The sequence below is a fragment of the Filicampus tigris genome, chromosome 14, assembly GCF_054856515.1.
Source record: "Filicampus tigris isolate MCC_2025a chromosome 14, RoL_Ftig_1.0, whole genome shotgun sequence".
NCBI classification, from domain to species: Eukaryota; Metazoa; Chordata; class Actinopteri; order Syngnathiformes; family Syngnathidae; genus Filicampus; species Filicampus tigris.
In genome coordinates this window covers 8,184,108-8,202,645 of record NC_141230.1, presented here as the reverse complement: position 1 = coordinate 8,202,645, position 18,538 = coordinate 8,184,108, and the positions used below count along the sequence as shown (strand labels likewise).

The window sequence follows — 18,538 nt, the reverse complement described above, 5'->3', positions numbered from 1 at the left end:
AGGACTTTTGGGAGTCGAGTCCGAGACAAGACCAAGAACAATCCCAGACTGAGATCAGACAACAAAAATACATTTTCAAAACCATGACAACTTCAACAATTAAAAAGCCTCCTCCCTTTCATCTTAATTTCTTTTAAATACATTTGAGAACCAAAAGAGTGGGCCGATTTCACCAAAAATCAACTACGGCCACTGAAAGCACCTTCAATTTCACTTCACTTGCACCAGCTGTTTGCTCCGTCCAAACGTCCTATTCACAAAGGATATTAATTAATTAACTAATGATGCACCAACACAAACATGCCCACAAACTTTGACAGCACATTTAAAGGTTTAGAGGTCGAATTGAATTCACCTGTAAAGGTTATAGTGCATATAGGGTCCATCCTGAAATGTACGATTAAACTGTCAAATAAAACAAATATGTAATAATACACCATTTGGATATTTTGGACCAAATTCTTTCTTGTTTTGACTTTTTCTAAATGACTATTAGAGTTCAACGTATTGTTGGTGGCTTGAAAATTAACACATGCATTTAAAAATTCCAACATTTCTGTAAAAACATACCAGTTTGTAAAAAATATGCGACCATGATAAATTAATTCTTCATCAATTCTTTCATAGCCTGTAAAACCTTACTGGAAAAAAAAAATTATCAAGTGAGAATGAACTGAATCAACCTTCTTATTTTTCCATCTGTCACCAGATAATTATTTTTTTTGTTTTTGTTTGTTTTTTACAATGTCATCACCACGAAAATTGACTTCTCTCATAATTGGTAATCCTTCACCTGATACATAAATGTTATTCTCAGAAATTCCTTTAGTGTCCCTAGCTTTCTGTAAAAGAGTGATGATTGGATACCTGTATAACTGTTGTTGTGCTGTGCCAGTCTCTTTACTTAGGAAATAACTGAAAAAGAAATTCCACATGTTTTAACCAGAACATATTTCTCATGCTATTATTTCTAATTCTCCTTACATATATTTGGTGCTTTCATCATAGCTCAGAATTTGAGAGACCTCCCAGCTTCCTGAGGTCAAGGGGAAAAGTTTGACGTCGTCTCCCTTGAACAAGGAGAAGCAAAAGCAATTCATGGCAGAGCAAACACAGACCCAAACACAAAAACCAAGACAAGAGTTCAAGTCATGACAAGTCAATAGAGATTATGATCCTAAAATTGATTATTTCTGTCATCAGTATTTCTATAGGAACATTGTTTTTCTAAATTCAAAAAAATCAGAGGTCAACCACTGATCCATATCTAAATGTTTTCGACCTCTGACATTTCATTTTACACAAGGCAGAAAAGAAGTTGAATTGAATTGATTGCATTTTGATTCAAACTAGTATCAGTTTTACTTGGTTGGAGATCATGGTCACGTGGCGGAATGCTCCAAGTACAATGTGTTGTAATGGCACCGTCATGAAGAATATTGTACAGTCCTTCGAAAACATTGGCTCTTCATTCTAGGAAAAAGGCAATAGTGTTCTTACACTGATACAAATACAGTATTTTCATTTCATGTAAAACAAAGAACAATAAATTAGCATCAACTAAAGCACTGGTCGTCTCTTTGACGTAGGGACTACGCTTTTTCGGAAGTTAAAAAATGTCAGTATTTGTCTTTTATGTCGAAAAATATGCTTCTTATTGCGGGCTGTCGTACACACAAATTCATAATACCGATAATATATAAAAACGATATTTTCTTGATGGGCTGGTTTTAGTCGCTGGGATGTCAAACTCATTTTTGTCGCGGACCACATCATAGTTGTGGTATCCCTCGGAGGGCCGTCACCACTGTGAACCCATACAAATATATGATCGCCTTATATGATCATATATACAGAACAAATTGATGGATAACTAGTTTTGAAATCAGAAGCCAGTAAATAGTTTGTTCAATTGTTTTTCAATGTATTTTAAAGGAGGGATTTGTAATAAATGCTTGCAATATCTCATATGTTGTGTTAACAGTGAAGACAATTTCAAAGAAACGCAACAAGTCAATACACATGATTTGGCTTTGCGGGCCACATAAAAAGATGTCCTGGGCTGGATCTGCCCCCCAGGCGTTGAGTTTGACACCTGTGTGTTAGTGTGTTTAATAAATAAAAGTGGAATAATGTAAAAGCAGCCACTTGTACACCCCTTTTTATGATGAGCTCATGTCTTCAGTCTTATGATGATTGATTTATTAGTTTTATCTGAACTTGTCAAAGCTGCCCCTACTTTGTCAACCAATAAGCTTGTTAGCTCCCCTCCCGTCAGCTTTTTGTGATTCTGTGACATGTCTGTGGGCCTTGAGTTCCTCTGTTTTTATTCACTCTTTGTCAGATCACTCCTGTTGTTTGTCATATAATTCTCAGGAGTCCTGTTCCCCTATGCCTTTTTGTTATTTTGCTGTTATGTTTTCCATTGCTTCAGTGCCGCCTTTCAAATTCATTTAATAAATACTTGTAAGTTTGCTGCCTGAAATCTATGCCTGTGCTTTCTGTACCGACTTACATCAGTAATTATTATTGACACTATCTATAGCATTTTAGAATTTGAATTCAGAATTTCTGCAATTTTGTCTCCTATTTTGATTTTATGCTTAACTGTTCACTTTTAATACAAAGTCGATTTGTTTTGAGGGATATACCTACCTGTCGACCTATCCACTTATCTGAAATCATCACATGTCTCTGGAATGAGAAGACCAGTGTCAGACAGTTTCTGCACATTTTTAATGATCATTTCAGAAAATTCATTATTTATTAAAAAAAAATCCCACCTTTGTGCATTTATCAGTACGTAAGTCGCAGAGTGAGAGAATGGACATGTTTTGTGCCCGATTTATCCAGCGTACAGCCAACTTGTCCACTGTGACCCATTTCACCATGGTGATGTAATCTTGACTAAAATGAATAAATAACATGGAGCATCAACTTAACAATGCAGTTTCATTTTTCAAAGAATGCATTTTAAAACCAAATTTGACTGTAATTTTACCTTTTTACCAGATTGTCCGGGGGTAACAGTTTAGTTGTTTGGGAGCTGCCATCGAGAACTACAACATAAAGGCTTACCGTGGGATTGATTTGACCCATCTAGATCAATATAAGAAGAATGGCAGTTGATTGAATAAAATCAAATCAAATGTGACAAATAATGCATGGCACACTGCACGGACCGTAATGATAAGAAAGCAACACACTATAATTATTTATATCTCAATGAGGTTTCATAATAAATTATGACGGAGGGGTCGTAGTAATGGAATATATGACAATACGCATGCGGAAGGAAAATTGTAACGTGCGATACGAAGGCCCTGGAGCAGCCATAAAAATCATGGCACATATTATTCCTGTCATCTTAAATCCTTCACTTTCTGCTTCATCCCACTGCTCTGATTGCTGTAATATCTATATTAGACATGTTTTTCAAACCACAAATAACTGCATTAACTAGTCTTGTGATGTGATTGGAACATGTTTTGACAGTATCACTGCAAAAAAAAAAAGAAACAAGGGAGACCCACTGACTGTTATTTCCTATTACCACCCCTATCAAATTAACTGCATAAAAAAGAAAAAAACAATTTCAAAAATTGAGTATCAAGGAAAAGCATGTTCTAACAACCAATTCCTGCAGTGCGACATCAAGGCGCCACTGTGAGCATGCATGTTTTTTTCGTGCAATTTTCCTACCACTAAATGACAATTTTCAAACCCTTCGTCTTTGAAATAAACATCCTTTATTTGGGTACATTTTTTTAACCACATTTCTGTTATTTTCCACAGCTTTGCTGCTTCAAAGGGAGTGCACTTTGCAGACTGCTTGATGTTAAAGAAAATCGGATTACGTAAATTAGTAAAATAAATTCAAGTTTGGGAATTACTCAGCACAGACAAAGCACAAACATCCCCCAGCTGATGTCAGCTTGACATGCCCTAAACTAGTTAGGATCCTGAGTCGACAAACAAAGTGTGTTAACTTAATTGACTTGCTAAAAAAAAAAAAACATAAAAAATAAAAATCTCCCTACCGGTGGCACAGATCCCCATATCGACCCCTGGCTTTGCTGGTTCGGCTCTAAAAGGGGCTCATTGATAATCAACATTTGTGTACAGTACTAAGATTTTAACAAAACGTTGACGTAAATTTGTCAATTGTTATGGCTAACCAACTACTGACATTATATTACGCTTCTGGGTGAAAGAAGCCTTACAGTCAATCTTACCTTTGGGTATGGGTATTCTTTCCCTCTTGGGTAAATCGAACCCATGTAAGATGGCAGGAGCATGTTTGGGACCAGTGAGTCATTAATCGTCAGGTAAGCAAGTCTTGAGCCATCAGGTGACCACCAGTGAGCTACTTGAGTATGCAAAACCTCCTCTGGAAAAAACAAGAGAGTTCAAATTGAAAGTACAAACAAGTCAACTGTGGCTACAACTGAAATATAAACAAACAGTATATAACACCCAACAATTGTCAATTTTCATCTCTCATATTGGAGACGCTGTGGCAAATTTGACATCAAAATCAACACGTAAATGATGTTTGAAATATTGTTGCTATTATTTATAGTAAGTTTTTATCAGCTGAATCGGTGAGGTGGTATTGGTAGTATTAATAATATTTTACCTTCATATAGCCAGTCTGCAATGCCATTGAAGATAATCCTCTCCTGTCCAGATGATGTGAGTCTCCATGAGCTGCTCTGGACATCTGATTGGTAGTAAATGTTATTTTCAAATATGTAGATCTATGGAATAAAAATGCAAAGTAATAAAAGGGTCATGTCAGAGTCATCTAAAAAAACAACATTGTGAAATAGTCACATGGCTCTTTTTTAAAGTATGCATAATTTATCAAGTGAAGTTTTGTACATGTGCCCAAGTCTCCTAGCAGTAACATAAATACGGCGCAATGAATTATAAAAAATATGCAGTGATGTATAGTTCGGACGAGGTTTTGCTTAGGCAAAGACAAAAATACAGCATGTCTAAAGGTTTAGTTTGTAACTTTTTAAAGTGGCACTTGCAGATCTTGTACACTCTGGAATTTGTTTTCTTACATTGTAGTATGTTTTACCTCTTCTATTTGTACCTGAACTTGGCTACTTGATTCACAGTTTCCAAATACAATGAATTTAGTTTTAGTCAAATTTAAGGACAGTTTACAATTATCAAGAGTTATCAGATGAGAATTGTGGCAGTAGAGTGACAGGCTTGTAATTTGTGAAGTGGAGTTTGTTAATTTTTTCATATATCAGGATTACTTTTCAACAGGGCTCACAATAAAACCCATAACCTTCGGGTTGGGAGACGACCACTCTACTAACTGAACCATGCCGTCATTTGTCTCATCATTATTAGTTTTCTTGCTCTGACTGAAGACTGATTAAACCAAGGCTCAACAACCAAATTATCTTTGTGTATTTATTTTACGAGAATTACAATCCATCCAGCCCAGAGGTTATAAAAGAATCCACTACTTTTTCTGCATCAGCTAGCGAAAAAGATTGAAATGAAAAAAATCCTGTCCTTGGTAATTTAGATGTGGGAGTTTAATGATAAATCCTGATCGAAGGTGCTGACAAGAATCCTCACTGTTCTGCTATCTGGAGCAGTTATGTCATTGGAGACCTTGGCTTACCAGCTGCTGACCACCAACACCCCACGAAGCAAACTGGAGGACTGAATTGGAGACTTCTGGAGGATTTAGCTCCATCACTTCTCTGGTCAAAGAACATTAACAAAACAGATAAAAAGACAATTAGGTACAAGTCACAAATCTTGTCATAGGCCACTTTTATGAGAAAAAGCTTTTTTCTTTACTTACTGACCTTGTATAAAGGTTGTAGATTAGATATGAAGCCATGAAAGAATGTTGATATACCTAAAAGCCAAATAATAGAAATGTAATTTAAGACAAGTTTTAAAGATGGGCAAAGAGGGGTCTGGCCTAACGTTGAGTGGGAGGTCATTCTAAAGAGAGGAACCAGCAATGGAAAAGGCTTGATCCTCTCTGAGCTTCCACTTAGTCCCTGGCTCCTCCAGTAGCATCTGGTTTGCTGACCTGAGGCACTGCGTAGGTTTGTAGGGGTGAAGGAGTTTGAGGTGGGGCAAGATCTTATAAAGAATGGACAACAAATAAAATAATCTTAAAAATAACTCTCAAATGTAAAGGGAGCTAGTGAAGGGGTTAGAGTTATGTGCTCCCTCCGATGAGCACCAGTTAGGAGGCGAGCAGCAGACTTTTGGACCAACTGGAGACACTTGAGGGAGGACTGGCTGATTCCAAAATAAATTGTATCACAGTAATACATTTGAGATGTAACGAAGGCATGGATTACTGTTTCAAAATGCTGTTGAGAAAGGAGAGCCTTTACCTTAACCAGCTGCCTAATATTAAAAAAAAAAGATGGATTTAAAAACAGCACCAATTTGCCGGTCCAATTTAAAATCACTGCCCAGTTTAAGACCGACGTTTGAGGCTGTTGGTTTTAGATTAGGCACCAGGGGGTCCAAGTCAGCAGCATGGAATGTACAAGGGCCACTGGGACCAAACACTTTTAAACATGAGTGAAAATTTTGCAAGATTTGCCAGATTTGCCGACGGACAGCCATTTAAAATAGAGGACGACCGGCCTATATGCAAGGTACTACGTTTTTTTCCCCTCCGGAAAAAAAGGCGACTTACAGACGATGGAAGGGTACCCACGCTGCTGACGGATGATGAATAACGGACACTCAATTTTTAGTAAATTGCCCTGATAATAAGTACCAAGATACGTCGCAAACTACTGTCCATGACACATTTTTTAAAAATTGTTATAAAATCGTTGGAACCTTTGGCATACAAGTAGTAGCAAAGTACATCAGAGAACCAAGATGATGATAAATGTATAAGATGAGAACTGGAGACAGCAGTGAGGGGCCATTACACTCCATCTTCAGGTCTTTGATGATGAACACATCTGCTCTGTCAGTCTTGGGAGAGAACAGACAGTGCGTCTTCACTGCCATCATAATGAGCCACACACAGCTCATTATCAAGCAGGCTATGTTCACTCACACTGCTAGTGTCCTGTCTCCATGAATGTTCCAGCTATGCACTGTGATTTGGACAGTACTGATGTTAATAGTGCCATGCTGGTATATATATATATATATATATATATATATATATATATATATATGTTTTGTTCTTTGTCGGCCGTTATACTGTGTCTTCATTGACTGCTCGGCTTGCACTCCTATTTGATTCCGTTGGGAATGTACAGGTCTTTCTGCCTTCGGGCCACTTGTGTGACTAGAGGAGCCTCACGCTGCTTATATAGAGAGCTGCACTGTGCCAGCACTTCTTTCTGATTGGTGGCCCTCTGCGAAAAATTGCCATCCAATCAGTGCGCGCCATCTGCAGGAGCCCTCCCATCAAGAAAGAGGAGTCTACTTTCTGTCGCCAAAATGCCAGATACGCAGAAAGAGATAAGAGAAAGCGCCCTTGATCCGCCACAGAGCTGGGCATTTTAATAAAATTTCCCGGTCTGTTTATCATCTTCCGTCTGCAACCAGGGTACCCTTCCGCCGTCTGTCTATCCGCCTTTTTAAGCAAATAGCACTCACCAATAGGCCAAACGGCTTATCATTTTAAACGGGCTTCCGTTAGCATTTTCCTGTACCAACTTCGACCAACTTCCACTAGCAACCAAAATGATAGACTATTACATAGACGAAAAAAATGGGCTTCTAACTATGCTTAGTCCGTCTATTTTTTTAAGTTTCCCGTCTATCGTTTATCTCCTACAAAATGGACGTCCATCACAGGCGGATAGACGTAACTGTCCGTCACGTAGGCGGAATGCCCGCCGGCTCTGTTCCGCCAGAGCATCCAGCAAGATGTAGTGTGGTCTGCCAATTTCCCGAACATGGTAAACTAGACTTGCCCTGGCACGAAAATGCAGATCCACCATTTTTTATGCAGTGTGCACATGCGCCTGTCTACGAAAATACTGCCCCTTGTGTTTAAGTAGCACAGATATACTGAATCAATGTAATGAACAGATTCAGCTAGATGGTCAAAAATTTTCAGCAACATAATTTTTTTCTTCTTTGATTGTGAAGGGTAAAATAACTCCAACAGTTCACAAGGCTGATGCAGAATATGCAGTATGTACTTCCCTAGGGAAGACTGGTATAAAAATGTTAGTCACACATTCTGCTCATGAAGTATAAAGCCATGGTATTAGAAGCTGCAAGTAAAACTCCACTAGCTGTATCTGTATGCAGAATGACTACTAAGAATTTCTTACCTGCTTGACATCATATCCCAGAAGAATAAAGTTCAGATCTGGAGAAACTGCAAACTTTGAGGCTTTAAAGGTGGACTGTGTGATGGACACAACATGAAAGACAAAACATCTGAATGCAAAGGACGTTCACAAATGTTTCAAAAGCTGTTAAACTATTTTTTCTTTTGTCGAGAACTGCATTAAACACTTACAAAAGTTGTGTTTTTCAGTAAGACCTCTGTCTGGTTGCTCTCTGTGTTGATTTTCAATAAGTCTCCATCCCAGTTTAGAAAGGTGATTTCTTTTTCTAAAAGAGAGAAAAAACATTTTCTGTGCTGCTTGTTTTCATTATGATACGGACTGGTCGTCAGTCAATCACAAGGCTCATAAGGACAAACAATCATTCACGTTTGCATCAACACATACACATAAATTTCTTACTGAAAAAAAATTATGACCACCATTCTTTAGTTATCATACTTAAAGTAGGAGTTTGAATTTTTTAAAAAGTATAATAAGAAATCACTGTTTGTTATATTTGTTTTAAGGGTCACTAGCGAAATTGATAATAGTACATTAGAAAATGATCTGTGAAAAATATCCCCCGTTGGCTCTATCTTGTACCTGTAATTTGATTTTTAAATAACACAGCCCAGAGGAAAAATAACCAATTAAAGACAGAAGGGGTGAACAATGGATTGTCAATCATTTGGCGTGCACTTTCAAGCACCTCCCGCAGTCATGCACTAACTTGCTTCTGGGGCTTTGCTGAAACTATCCCGGAATAACGCCTCGGGTTAGCAACACGTTAAAATGAAGGAATTGGATAAATCTTGGGACAAAACAAAGGTGAACATAGAAGCTGCCTTTCGAGGCGGAATTATCAAGATTCATGCTCAACTGACTGCTCAACTCAACAGCTCTTAATGAGGGAGACAGGCTAGACAAGGTTTTGGTCTTGTCATAGATGCATGCAGCTTGGCGCAGTTGAAAACAGGTGTTTTGCGCCTTTGTGGGCATGAAGACAGCCGGCTTGATTCGCTGCCAACCAAAGCTGTACCAACCAGGGTGTGTTAACTTACAACAATGACAAGCCCTGATTCATAACTAAGCTCAGACAGCTTGCTTGGAGATGACCAAATGCCTCTGACAACCGCCCCACTTCCTTCCCCCTCAATCCACAAGCAGGATGTGTGCAAAGTGTTTAGACGGCGGCAACTCCACAAACCCCTGGGCTGGACAGTGTCTGCCTATAGACCCTAAGATACTGTGCGGGTGAGCTGGGTCCCGTCCTCATTAACATTATAATCACCTCACTGGAGTAATGCCAGCGCTTGCCTGCTTTGAGTCCTCTACTATTTTCCCTGTCCCCAAGAATCCTTGCTTTACAGGACTTCAATGACTACAGATCTGTAGTGCTGACGTCTGAAGTCATGAAGTCCTTTGAGCACCTGGTCCTCCCCCACTACAAGTCAATCACCATCACCCTCTTGGACCTGCTGTAGTTCGCCTACAGAGACAACAGGTCCGCAGAAGACGCACTCTTGCCCCTCGACTTCATACCGCAACATCTACACTCCCTGGAAAACCATGCCAACATCATGGTTGTGGACTTAAGCTGTGCCTTCAAGTCCATCCACCCAGCTCTACTGCAGAACAAGCTCTCCCAAGGGCTGTGTAGTTTGCCCATGGCTTTTTGCCCTGTACACCAACATCTGCAGTTCCAGTCATGAGTCCATAAAAGTGATCAAATGTGTGGATGACACCACCCTCATTGGGTTATCTCAGACTGTGATGAGTCTGCCTACAGGAGGAAGGTGCACCGAGGTTCCTGGTGCAACCGCAGTAACCCGGAGGTTAACGCTTCGAAAAAAAAAGGGATGAGTGTGGACTTCAAGAAATTCACAGACCCACACCCTTACAGACTCCTACATCTCCATTGTGGACTCCTTCCGCTTCCTGGGCACCGCCATCACCCAAGGAGCTCAACCTGAGACAAGCCATGTTTGATCAATAACCTCTTAATAGTAAAAACGAACAGTTAATCAGTGATAGGTGCATCAGTGACTTCTGTCATTAACCAGCCATGTCATTCGTGGCGTTCTCGAGGGGCGGCTGAAAACACTTCTGTCAGCGCTTATTCCGTCATTCCGGAAGTTACCGTCAGTCGTCAGTCCGCCAGAGAAAACGAGAGTCCATTGGTGATGGATTGACTGACCTTCCATCGGTATTGACAGACGGGTGTAAACACCCACCTCTTGGATTACTGAATGTGAAAGTATTCAACTACTGTATATCCTCTCATCTTATCTGGATGCATACAATGATTCTTCTATTGCGCATAATTCAAAAAATGAAAAACATTTAACGTGAGGAAAAAATGTATGCTTTTAGTATCTAGATGTTGCTATGATCCATACCTAAATAATATCCATCCATCCATCCATTATCTATACCGCTTATCCTCACAAGGGTCGCGGGGCGTGCTGGAGCCTATCCCAGCTGTCTTTGGGCAGTAGGCGGGGGACACCCTGAATTGGTTGCCAGCCAATCGCAGGGCACACAAAGTCAAACATCCGCACTCACAATCACACCTAGGGGCAATTTAGAGAGTCCAATCAACTTACCATGCATGTTTTTGGACTGTGGGAGGAAACCGGAGTACCCGGAGAAAACCCACGCAGGCACGGGGAGAACATGCAAACTCCACACAGGGAGGCCGGAGCCGGGATCGAACCCACGACCTATGAACTGTGAGGCGGACGTGCTAACCAGTCGACCACCGTGCCCTAAATAATATAAATACATATATTTAATCTTAGAATTAATTTGGCACTATACACAACATGACAACAAAGAATCCTTTGCAAAAGCAACTCACCACTCATCAATAGATAGTGCAGCTCTTTTCAACTAATTTTGAATTATTTGTAAACATCTATCTCTAAATAAATCAAAGGAGACAAATAAGGATGGTGAATAAAAAAGAAGGGACGTAGATGGAAAACTAATTATGTGAAATCTCAGGTTAACTGTTAGTATGGCATACAAAGAAACATTGCACAAAAATAGCATTTCAATTTGCATGCAAATCGTCATACTCCATCATCCCACAGGTATCCTGATGGATTATTTAGCTGTGGTATCACTTGCACTCTGGCAATAAACGTGCAAAGGAATAATTGATAAATCCCAGCGGTACCTTGAAAGACCAAAATATTTTGACAGGACAACAGAAAATAATAATAAAAATTTATTGCGCTCCATGGGATGACATGTTTGCTGCAATAACTCAAATGTAATGCCAAAACAACATCAAGGTCCTTCGATGCCAAGAATCCAATTAAAGCAAATGCCTAAACAGATCTAAATCATGGTAGGTCTTTTTCTTTGGTAAATATCTTTTGGATGAGCTTGTGATAAATCAATCCCAGAGAAAATACTACAATACAATTTTGTTTATATAGTGCATTTCATAACAGCTAAAGCCGTAACAAAGCACTTTACAAACAATACAATAAATTAAAAAAAAACAATAAAAGGCTGTGATACGCGTATTAATAAATATAGATATAAATAAATAATATGTAAAATATAAATAAATAAAGCCAATGAATTAACGTAAAACACTACATACAATTGACACCGGAAAAGAGCCGAAAATTTCAGGTCTGATCAAAAGCCAGAGAAAAGAAATGTGTCTTCAACCGGGTTTTAAAAATGGACGGAGAGGGGGCTTGCCTAACAACCAATGGGAGGTCATTCCAGAGGGAAGGACCAGCAACAGAAAAGGCTTGACCCCCTCTCAGGCTCCGCTTTGTCCTCGGCACCTCAAGCAGCTCCTGGTCCGCAGACCTGAGACTGCGGGAAGTTGCGTAGGAGTGGAGGAGCTCGGAGAGGTACGCCGGGGCCAGGCCATTTAATGATTTCAAGACAAATAGGAGAATCTTAAATCGAACCCTGAAATGCACTGGGAGCCAGTGAAGGGAGGCCAGAATTGGTGTTATGGGCTCGATCTTCCGAGCTCCAGTTAGTAGCATAACAACAAACAATTAACAACAACAATTAACAAACATAACAAACAATTGAACACTATGTGAACACATGGAAACAATATCAATATGCTTAAATATTGCTTAGAATTAATGAGCAATACAATCCTGCATAGAGTGTCACCAGTGTGTCCTGGGTCGTCCCCAGGGCCTCTTCCCGGTGGGACACCTCACCAGGGAAGATGCTACGACGTGTTAGTGTCCCAAATAGGACATTGTGTTACAGCGTTACATCAAACACACACCTTAACGTGTGTAAGCTAACTGCAGCTAGCTTCTAGACACAACTGTGCCTATGTCAGACATGAAATCAGGCATAAGCACAAACTTGCTTCCTTTTTTAAATGATCAGGCATCCCCATCGTGCTGCCATGACAGGCAGGTTTGCATTGTATTGGGTATATTGTGCCGTAACAATGTTGCCAACACGAATTAGTCCTTACAGTGTAAGGCTTACACTACTTTACCCACAATGCTTCTGTGTACATCACCCGGATTACCACCACTGCGCATGTGCGTTGCAGATAGGAAAACAGCCAGCGGGAGAAGAGCGAGACGCGGCAGTATCGAGAGAAAAATAATGTGCCAAATAAATAAATAAATATATAAATAAACGACGCGTCGATGATTAAAATTAATTGTCGACGATTTTGATCGTCGACGTCGTAATGATTAGTCGACTAATCATGGCAGCCCTACTCTAGAGTGGAAAGGAGTACAACCTCTCGCAAGAGTACTGGTACCTGAGCCCAAGCTGCGTGTAGACGCATGCTCGACTGGCTTCTCTGCCTCACATACCAGCTCGGGCTCCTTCCCTGCCAGAGAGTTGAGATTCCACACATCTAGAGCTAGCTTCTGTGGCTGGGGATCGGGCTGCCAATGTCCATACTTTTTCCCGTCACCCAGCTCACGGGGCTCATGGGAAGTTTGACTCACATTACTTTTTCGGGCTGTGCCCGGCCGGACCCCGTGGGTTCAGGCTTGGCCACCAGGCGCTCAATGTGCCGGTGCGTGTATTCTGTTTCCCCCTATTCTCCCGACTCTACCAGTCATCCACCTTTTCATTAGTATAGGCCATATTTCGCATTTACCACTTTTGAGTCATTTGTAAATCTCAAACGGCTGCACACAAACACACAGACTTAACCATTCAACTGTTAACTATTAATTCAGCAAACACAGTGGTAGTTCTATATTAATATTGCTTTAAAATTGTAGTTACTTCTTTAAAATACTTACCACTGATCCACTTTGCATCTGGATCATGTATTTGGAAGTTCCTTTGGAAGATGTCATCCATTGTCATTTGTGATCCCAAAACGTTTCCATGATCATCTACACAAAATAACAACATAAGAATTTTAATAGGTCAGTATGCTGAATAAAGTCAACAACCATAAATACAAACATACCGTAGGCCTACAAGAGCCGATTTCGACATTTTCCAGGGGTTTCTTGATAATAACCAAAATCACCTCACAAGTTCTTACATAAATAGCTATGGCATTGTACTGCCAAAAATGGTGCTTTTAGGCATTTCATGTTTTCTTTCTCCCATGTCACGTGATACACTTTTAATGGCACCACACATTATAATAAACAGGGAATTGAAGAAAACATGACGGTCTCATACTTTTTTCCATGGCTGTATGTATGCCATTAGTTAGTATCAATGTGGGACTGCACATTGAGGGTAACCTGCTGGGAGTAGGGTGGGGGTTCAGCTGTGGACAGCTGGTGACGTATACCTTGATTTGCCTTTTAATCAGAGCTGGGCATCATCTAACCGTCACAAAGTTGCTGTCTGCATATTTAGCCGACCCATGTGATACCAGTTTTTGTCTGAGGTTGTTGCTAGGACTGAAGTGCATTCAAATGTTTTATATAAACAAAAGCCTTCTGAGTTTCTCTGGAAAACCACCGACAAAGCGGACAACAAAATTCCACTACCTGTTTAAGTTGGGTATAGTGACCCTTAATTTTTGTGCCAAATTGGACTATAGTCCATTTACCATAGGTAAAATTATACATTTTCCTTCCCGACAGGAAAGCGACACCTAGCATTTACCAACCGACAAAGATTAATAAATCAATTGCTTCACTCAGGCCAGTTAACTTAACATAAATTTTTGCACCTACAACCAGAGCAGGGCAGTCCGTCCCTGGGCCGGACCGGTTGGACCTTCCGGAATTTGGGTGACAAATTTAAAGAAATGGCTGGACTAAGCATGGCCGGAAGTGGATTTTAGTCCGGCCCACTAATCGGCCCTCGTGCGTTTGACGTGGTGGGCGGAGCGGGGCGGGGGGTCACGGCCGGAAGGGTACCCAGGTCAAGGGTGGAGGGTTACGGCCGGACCGGCAAAAAAGAGTCAAGTGCCCAGCTCTGCCTACAACAATACCAAATGTGTAACTTACATTCTCATATCATTGTTGGAAATAACCCCCACAATTTGCAGAAAAAAAATTATTGTATATTTCAACATCACCTCGTTGTATACCTTCAACTGCAGCAAATAGAGAAGACAGAAACAACTTCAAACTACTTCACTTCAAACTACAAATGTGATTTACTTCAACTTTTCCTCGTCCCAAATTTAATCATGTGTTTCCACAAGAAAAAACATGGCTATGTCATGGGTTCACCAGTCTCATTCATTGTGAACGTGTACATATACAGTACTGAACTGTATGTAAAAGGTGGAAAGAAAATTACTAGAAGTTTTTAAATGAACGAAAAGGAGCAATTAATTCAAGAACATTGATGCGAACAAATCTTTCATTGAACATATCAAGCGTGTCTGCAACATCAGTTTCAATATTGAAGACATCTAATGGAATGCATTGCAATTTGTGGGACTGTGAATCGCTGCAAGAGATGGATACAAGCCTCATTATTGAGGTCTACAGAAAATCTGACTTCACAGACCAGAATGCCATCCCCTACTAGAACAGAAGCTAAGAGTTGTCAGAACCCTCAACGAACAAGCAGAAATTCCAAACACAGTGAGCGGATGACAGAAAGAGCAAACACTGGACAACATGTGGGTACTCCAGTTACGGATGCTCTCAGAGGGCCGATTATACTTTGTAACTGTGAAACCGTAAAAGTAAATAAATGTACAGTGCTCAACATAATTGAGCACACTCCCTTTAAAAAGTAAGCTTTTTATCCATTTCTCAAGGAACACAGTTGAGCGCTGTATAATCTCCTTATCTTATAATTACACAAATTTTGGGATAATTAGTTTTGGCTTTGCTGAAGAATGCTTGGTGTAGGATAAAGTGATACACTGTCATCTACCCTGTGGAATTCTCCCTTTGCAATGCGTCTTATCTCATCCTTCCCATTAATTCACTCTTTCCCCATGCGTCGCAGGTGCTCCGTCTGTAGTTAGTTCCATTGTTCCAGAGCAGTTTAATGTCATTTACACATCATTAAATATGTCTTTTCCTGGGGTGATCCCATGAATGTTTAATACCTACAAAGATCCTCTGTGATGCACCAACTGGAGTCTCCTCTGTGGATTAATATTACCAGCTGGGTATTGTCAGTCGTGTCAGTGCTCTCATCCACACCAAGGGAATGTGCAATGAAACTTCCCTTTTCTATCATCTGAGCTTGTTAATCAATGGCAAGCTTGCAAAAAGAAGGGTAAACCCGTGTCAAAGGACCACAGAACTGTTCTGTCGTTGGCCACTATTAACTTGGCCGAATGTATTTGTTTTTGATTCTTTGTTCATATTAACGCCACAAGCAGAGTCAACAAACTCTGCTTTGGAAGCCATTATTTTCAATATCCACATTTTGTTTGGGCATTTAGAGGGCTAGCTTAATTTAACAATTTAGCTTATGTAACTGGCTTGGTGTTGATCCATGCATGTCAGTGCTGGGCACAACCAGGGCAGCAACTGTCATGTTGCATTATGGAAGTTGCTGTATAAGTAGTATAAATTATATTTACTGGTGGGCGGTTGATAATAAACATTTTTAAATTATCTTGCAATCCGGTTATAGGCCGCTCTGGATGAGGCCTTTGGTACTGCTCTTCTCAAACACATGACATAACATGGATTGCTGGCTCGTCGGGTCCAGACTGGCATCTCAAAAGAGAAGGGGAATTTCTTTGAGAGAACAATGTCAAAATCCTGAGCAGAGAGAACTGACGGTTTGAGAGAGGAGTTAAAGGAGCCATTGATGTCAAACTAGGATGGCTCTCTCGAACCGAGTTGTAGGTTTGTGCCATCACTTGTTGTCATCTTAAAAAAAATCATCCAATCCATCCTTGCTCCAAAGTTTTTCTCAAACCCTGGTGAATGTTATGGCTGACCCAAACTTTTATTCAAATCTGTGCTATATTGAGCAAGTATGCTAAATGAATAAACCATTTTAACAATGGGCATCAATCAAAAGTATCAAATTAATCTCACAATTAATACAGTAAACTACATAACCTAGGAAGAAGGCCAAAGTACCTGGGAGAGCATAGGCAAGCAAAGGGAGAACATGCAGACTCAAGAAAAGGGTTTCTTCTGGGTTTAAATAATGGTAATACCAAGAAATTATTCCAGCATATGCAGGGAGTCTCACCTTTTGATAGGAGAACAATTGAAAGTCCAATGAGTGAGAGCACCACAAGAATGACAAGGAGGGAGATGCCAATGCCCTTCCAGTTCCTATCTGTCACAATGGGCCCAGTGTCCTAAAAAAAGAAGAATTCTGTGAAATTCACACTTCAACACACAAGGGATGCATCCAAAATTGACTAATTAATTCTAATTCACTGAATTTTTTCAGCCAAAACAGGATGCGATGATGCAACCAAGAACCTTTAAAGAAAGCACTCTGGGCTTGTTAACCAGTGTGAAACCCAGCTTGCTGGCCAGCCGTGATGACTGGAACGCTGCGGGGCACTTCCTTGGATCTCGGTGTAAGATTAGACTTAAAAGAAAAAGAGAGGGTGAAAAAAGAACCAGCAGATCGCATTTGTTCGCCCGCCCAGAGAGTTTGCTGGAAGGCCGCGATGGCTGCGACGTCACAGTGAGCCAGCCGCCTTGGCGCTTGGGATAAGATTAGGTTTACGGTGCAGTATAAAAAAAATTATTTGCCCTCTTCTCATATATGTATTTGAATTCCATAATTGCCTCAATGTTTAATATCATCAAACACATTTAAATATCAGACAATGAGACAAAAATAACCCAAGTAAACAAAATACATCGCCGAATCCACAATGAATGACGTGCGGCCGTCGATAGCACCTTTAATTGCATTTCATTTGCACCTGCAGTTTGTCCCGTCTTAACGTTCTATTCACAGAGGATATTGCACTAATGATATACCAGCGTAAATACGGCCACGGAGTTGGAAAGCTGAGTGCGGTTTGCACCAGATTTTCCCCTGATTGACACACATGGCAAATGATAAATACTGGCTTTGTGCCAAGAACTCCAGCAGTTAGTTAGCGAAAGATGACATTTTCGGAATACAAGCTTGAGGAAAACCGTTCTTGATTGTGCGACAGTCTAAAACGCTTAATGTAACAAAAGGCAATGTTGTTTTATGTCAGAAAAGTATGTCAAATCGTTATGAAAATGAAAATTCATGCACATCTCTATGTATGTCCACATTAATCTATGATAATATCAAAATGATTGCACCAATATTTTGGATTTGATGGACATTAAATGAATGAATGAATGACTGTAATGTTGTCTTCCTCTTCATATGCGCTCACTACAGTGTAATGTCGCATCTTGGCTCAGCTTCAGAAAACAGGTGTGCCTGAGCAACCTGAGCCCTGAGCAACTGTGATGTCATTTTCAATTGACAGAAGTGACCACCTCCTGGGATGGCTAAAAACGGGTGTATTTTGCTGCTTAATTCATATTCCACAAACGCCATATTAATCAGAATGCCATGTTTAGACTGGTGAAGGCGGATAGAACATATTATTAAAAAGAATTTTGGGGAGTTGACTTCCACTTTAATGTTGCTTAATGTTAGTTAGTAACAAGCACAATGCTTAGTTTCCGGCGCCATATATGAGGGCCCACATGCCAGCGGAAAACAGGAAGCGAATCTCTTTCCATTATTCGTGTCATCGGTCTACTTCTGTCTAGTTTTGTGAAAAAGGTCCCTGTTTGGGCACCTATCCATTACATCGACACATTGGAACCAGTTGTTCAAAGTTGATG

At 40.2% G+C, this 18,538-nt stretch overlaps 1 protein-coding gene across 3 annotated transcripts in view; it reads right to left on the bottom strand.

The window, feature by feature from the left end:
• LOC147136198 (inactive dipeptidyl peptidase 10-like) overlaps positions 1 to 18,538 on the bottom strand; it is a 48,388-nt gene that overhangs the window by 12,389 nt on the left and 17,461 nt on the right. For 2 of the 3 annotated variants that reach the window (XM_086052014.1, XM_086052013.1), the window contains 14 exons: positions 16,932 to 17,043; positions 13,583 to 13,678; positions 8,504 to 8,598; positions 8,313 to 8,387; positions 5,844 to 5,896; positions 5,654 to 5,735; positions 4,640 to 4,760; positions 4,236 to 4,390; positions 3,002 to 3,099; positions 2,784 to 2,907; positions 2,656 to 2,694; positions 1,366 to 1,473; positions 985 to 1,070; positions 868 to 915 (listed from right to left, as the gene is read on the bottom strand). In XM_086052014.1, the coding sequence (XP_085908140.1) occupies positions 868 to 915; positions 985 to 1,070; positions 1,366 to 1,473; positions 2,656 to 2,694; positions 2,784 to 2,907; positions 3,002 to 3,099; positions 4,236 to 4,390; positions 4,640 to 4,760; positions 5,654 to 5,735; positions 5,844 to 5,896; positions 8,313 to 8,387; positions 8,504 to 8,598; positions 13,583 to 13,678; positions 16,932 to 17,043 (1,292 nt within the window). The remainder of the gene's footprint in view (positions 1 to 867; positions 916 to 984; positions 1,071 to 1,365; positions 1,474 to 2,655; positions 2,695 to 2,783; positions 2,908 to 3,001; positions 3,100 to 4,235; positions 4,391 to 4,639; positions 4,761 to 5,653; positions 5,736 to 5,843; positions 5,897 to 8,312; positions 8,388 to 8,503; positions 8,599 to 13,582; positions 13,679 to 16,931; positions 17,044 to 18,538) is intronic. The other variant, XM_086052015.1, reaches the window with a different exon arrangement.